At 42.1% G+C, this 5,255-nt stretch overlaps 1 protein-coding gene across 1 annotated transcript; it reads right to left on the bottom strand.

Annotated features, from left to right (window-relative positions):
* On the bottom strand, window positions 1-4,612 carry tmem119a (transmembrane protein 119a). Its single transcript, XM_063194574.1, has 2 exons — window positions 4,516-4,612; window positions 1-2,930 (listed from the first exon to the last, which is right to left on the bottom strand). The coding sequence occupies exon 2, from the start codon at window positions 2,919-2,921 to the stop codon at window positions 2,190-2,192; it is 732 nt and encodes a 243-aa protein (XP_063050644.1). The 5' UTR covers window positions 2,922-2,930; window positions 4,516-4,612; the 3' UTR covers window positions 1-2,189.
* Between the last annotated feature and the right edge of the window lie 643 nt (window positions 4,613-5,255).

Genomic DNA, 5,255 nt, shown 5'->3' with positions numbered 1-5,255 from the left:
CAGGTATCCTTTTCATACAAGTCAACAGTAAAAACAATTGTTCACTTTTTATTGTTACTCATTTGTGTTTGCCAGAGATTCAACAGTACAGCAGATCTTTACTTTATCTCAATGTTCAATAAATAAGAAGGGGTCCAAGCATAGATGTTGACCTGCAAACACTTTCATCCATTGAATACATTGTCACTCATTGGACATTTATATTTGACATCAGGGTTGGCACAGTATTTTTCCATTATCCTTCTCCCATTCAATGATGGAATAAATGCTTTTTGCTTGCCAAATGAATATTTGAGTGAGGAAAGTGAAACCACACTTACACAGATAGCACACTAGCCTACACGGAATGCAATATTCTTCTAATGGGTACAATGTGTAAAGGGGAAATGCTTCACAGCAATACACTTTTAATTACATTGAGTGACAGCTGCATCTTCATTCACTTTGATAAAACAATGAAATAATTTAAAAACATAAGTTGCAAAGACAATTTCTTATTCTATAAGATTTAAAAAATGTTTATTGAACTTGCATCAGTTCAGGAAAACTGATCCAGGTTGATTTTTATCTTGTAACTCAGATGTAAGCTTTTACAAAGATACTTTGTGTTTAACTACAGCTTATTTACAGCTTGTCTTCGAAACCAATTCTATAACTACGATTAGAATATAACACTGTCAAAAAAGAGAGAAAAAAATAAAGTGAGGAAACTGCAATTGTGCATACTACATCAGACAGACAGGCAGGCAGGCAGACAGACAGGCAGACAGACAGGTTCTTCTCACCAAAACTGAATAAAGTCACAGCTGGCTATAGAGGTGATGATTTTGAGGGCAACTGAAAAGCGGGACTTGGATGACATTAAAGGAGAATTCTGTGCAATTTCAACATGCAGTTGTAATGCTCATGCAACCCTTGACTTGCCAGTACCCAACAACTCAGCACTTTTCCTCAGCTTTTTCCGAGATCATTCTGGGGGCCTGATTGTTTTTATTTGAAAGAAATTGTCTTAACACTCCCTACATATTGCCCCAAAAGCATTGCTATGCTGTATGGATGTCTGTTAAACAAGTCCGACAGGCAGACAAAGATGCGTCCGTCTGTGCACTGCCACCTTGTGGGCACAGGAGGGAATGACAATTTTAAGAATGCGTGTCAGACAGACCGACCGACCGACAGACGGACATACCCTCTTATAGAGCTGCTAGGACGCATCTAAAAATGTAAACAAACCACGCCCCCATTAGAATGCTGTGTCATAAGAGTAACATGAGCAATTCAATCGCATGCTGAATATGGCAGGAATTCTCCTTTGAAAGTACAGAGGCGTAAATCCCAGTTTCAGAGAGTAAAAACCCTTTGAGAGGTGCATGTGTGTCTTGTGTTTATGTATGTCTTTGGTTCATGTGTCTTATGTATGCCATTATAGGAAATATGTCATAAAAGTAAAGATAACTTGTATCCACCTGTCTGATCATGAGATCACTTGTGTACTGATCCATAATCAGCTGGTTCAGAATTATTATTTTTTTAGTGCATGTATGGCATGCAATTTGTTTTTCCTGAAGGAGGAATAGACACCTCTGTCAGATCAAAACTTGTATTCTTATGAAGACCCATCATTTTCTTTGGGCATCACTGCACAGATGGCGGTGAATCCACTCCCAGGGGGACATCCCAGGATCAGAAAGTAAAAGCCCTGCCACATATTGGCTCCAGCTAGTTCAATGAACAAGCTGATCCTAATTACCACATCAGTCAGGTAGATGAGCTAATTTCTGAAATCACATAGGACAGGGGTGTCAAACTCAAATTGACTGAAGGCCTAAATCAAAATCTGGAATGAAGTCACAGGCCAAACTCAATATATATATATATATATATTTAAATCGATCAAATTTGTGAGGGCATGCGCATAATATTCATCGTTAAATTTGATTTCATATATGGTACAGTAGTGCGACTGCACATATTGTGTTTCATTGACCTGGGCCCCTCATATTCCTGCGACACACCAAATATCATTAATGGTGTATGTGGGCCAAATGTAATACACATTTGAAAACGACTCTGCGGACCAGATTTGGGCCCCGGGCCTGAGTTTGACATCCCTGACCTAGGAGCACAAATAGAAGGAATATCAGGCAGGACTTTTACTTTCTCAATCCAGTTTGTGTGCCCCTATCGACTCAATGGGCGTGCCTCAGGTGACAGGTGCACACAGGCTGGCTGGTGCTTTGAGGTGGGCTGGCGGCTTTGGGCTCTGCCTTTGGTTTGGGCTCTGCCTTTGGTTTGGGCTCATCCTTCTGCATGTCTACATCGAACTCCTCCACCTCCTGCACGGTCTTCACCTCCAGGGGCTTTGGTCTGGGGTCTTTGCCCTCCTTGGGGCCCACGAGCGCCTTGGTGGGCATGCGCAGGTTCTTGCCTGCCGCTGACTCTTTCGACTGCACGCCGTGATCCATGTATGTCCTCGACGTAGGGTACTTCTTAGCCGGGGGATAGAAGGTGTCCAGCTTGCGCTTGTGACTCATAGCCGAAGCGCAGCACACAATGAAGATGAGCACGATCAGGAGAGAGGTGACCACCGTGAACAGGAGCAGGTTCTCCTTCAAAATGTCCGCCACGTCATTGAAAACAAAGTCCTTCAGGCGAATGACTGTCGTGGAAATCACAGTTTGGATGGTTTGGAATGTTGTGGTCGTCGGTGTGACTGGCGCCTGAGAGGGGGCATTCTGAGAGGGGGCATTAGTAGTGTGGATATGAGTAACGCGAACCGTGGGGAAAATCAGACCAAGTTCTGGACCATCTCCACTCATCTCCATCATGGTGATGTTGAGGGGAAATGGCAGCGTGGAGACTCCATGCCAACAGATGAGCACAGCAGCCATGCAGAGCAGATTACCAGCAGGTAGACCCATGGCTTAGTTCTGTGGATGAAAATGAATAAGAAAAAAACAACAAGAACAATCAGAGATGGAAATCTGGCCCTCTGGCAAACGCTCTACATGCATGTGATGTGTGGTTGGAGACAGACAGACAGACAGACCGACAGACAGACCGACAGACAGACCGACAGATAGATGGTACACTGTAATAGCAATACCTGGCCCAATCCCCTAAGGCCAGGTAAAAAAATGAAGTCTACGACACCATGCTCCCGTTAATGTTTTTTCAAACCAGAACGTTTTGGGGCGATTTGCTCTTTATGAAATGTGTAAAAAGACTGCAACAAGACATGGTTAGTGTCTAATCCATTTAGATTTCCATGCAGCAACCTATAACTGTCCATGCAGCAACCTACAACCTACAACAATATATAACCTAATTAAAAAAGATGATGATGATTACTATCATTCTAGTGATCAAATTGAAAAAGGGTAATCAGAGTTGTCCATTGCTGTTATTCAGTAGCAACACAAAAACATTAATTCATATTCAATTCATTCACAACACGGAGAAAGAAAACCACCTCACATCTGTTCGTATGTTCTTAAGAGTGCTTTACCAACATGTGCTCCCTTGTACCTAAATATATTTTTAAAGATTGGCAGCTATTACTTAGGCAGGGTGGAGCAAAGTGAGGTTTGTAATTTCCATCCTCGATGCCCTGTGCTGGTTGACCACGCCAAAGAGAGGGAGAGAGGGAGCAAGGGCGGGAGAGAGGAGGAGGACGGATTCAGAGCGAGGAAGAGAGAGAGAGAGAGAGAGAGAGAGAGAGAGAGAGAGAGAGAGAGAGAGAGAGAGAGGAAGAGAGAGAGAGAGACTGCAGGGAGGGAGAGAAAGAGAAAAAAGAAAATAAAAGAGGGAGAGCATGTTCGACTGTACTGTAAGTTAGGAGACATGCTGTCTGATTGGACTTGCCAACGCTGCAAATAGACACCGTCTTCATGCGCCATGCTTCTGAAAAAAGTAACTTTAAATCTAGGCCTAAGTTTAGACCAGTTTACTTAAATGTTGTATACAGCAACAGCATACATTTTCACTAGTGGTTATTAAGCATCAATCACATGAAATGGTTCTGCAGCAAGCTAGAGTAGAAGCTATTTGTTGAAAAACTACAGTAGAGGGACCACCAACATAGCTCAGAACTGAGGAAAGTTTGAAGAGAATGGGATTATCTGACAGGAAGTTACCAGCTACCAGTTGGAAGAGTTTAATAAAATGAGGCCCATTTGTCAACAACAATATATGATCTCTGTTTATCATGCAACAGACACTATTACACTTATGGCAGACATTATTCTGTTAAAAAGGCAAGTGTCTGTGTTGAACCCTAAACCACACAAATTAGTACAGACATGCAGGCAATACAAACTAATCAACAGTTGTACACACTTTGTCGACACTGGTGACAATGAAGGGACTATTGCCTGTATTGAGTTAAATGTTGAAAATGCTGCTGCATACCACATTATACAGCAACTATTACATTGGTATTACTAGAAAACAATCAGCACAAGTTAATTCCAGGTTTGCGTGATTAGAAAAAAGAAAAAAAGAAAGTTCACTTACGTTGGTTGCTCCAAGGGTATTCACAGATGGTAGATGAGGCCTACTGTATGGGTTTATGAGACAAAACAGTCAAAAGGTAGTGCGAAGACACTGCCTGGCTCCCTCTGCAATGCAACGGGATGTTGAGGGGAAAAGAGTAAGTTTTAGAATTAAAAATAACCTCTGCAGTGACTCCACCCCCATCCAGGCCTTCCCACTTTCTTCTTTTCCCTCCACACCAGAATCATCAAAGGGACCGTCTTTGTATAAATATATAGTGGGCTATGATTAAGCATTTCATCCACTTTAATACATGTACAGTCAAGTCAACATAACTTTCCTAATCTTGACATGTGCTGAACTTGACATACTGAAAATCACAACATTTGTCTACCAGTATCTATTCTATGTGAAATATATTGCGATGAATATAAAAACATATTGTGAAAAAATATTGGGAAGTATTTCACATTTCATATTTCCCATGAAGGCTGATTTGCTAAATAAATCGTATTGAAGATTTCAAAATGAAGCCCTCATAAGCTTCGTTGTGAGCGCTCAAATGTGATGGGAGCACAGGGGTGAGGCCTCCAGTTTTACTGCTCTTTCATCAAGTAAGTATAGGGTACCTCCCTCGCACTCAGGACTGCAGGAGCATGCGCTCCCTAACATTAACGGGAATCTGTGAACACCGAAATACCCAGGCGACCACGGCTTTTACGCTGTTTTTAGATCTACAGCCAGACGGACCCATGGGAAAT

This window comes from Engraulis encrasicolus, chromosome 3, assembly GCF_034702125.1.
Source record: "Engraulis encrasicolus isolate BLACKSEA-1 chromosome 3, IST_EnEncr_1.0, whole genome shotgun sequence".
Classification (NCBI taxonomy): domain Eukaryota; kingdom Metazoa; phylum Chordata; class Actinopteri; order Clupeiformes; family Engraulidae; genus Engraulis; species Engraulis encrasicolus.
The sequence above is the reverse complement of the archived record's forward strand: the minus strand, read 5'-3'. Positions and strand labels throughout refer to the sequence as shown.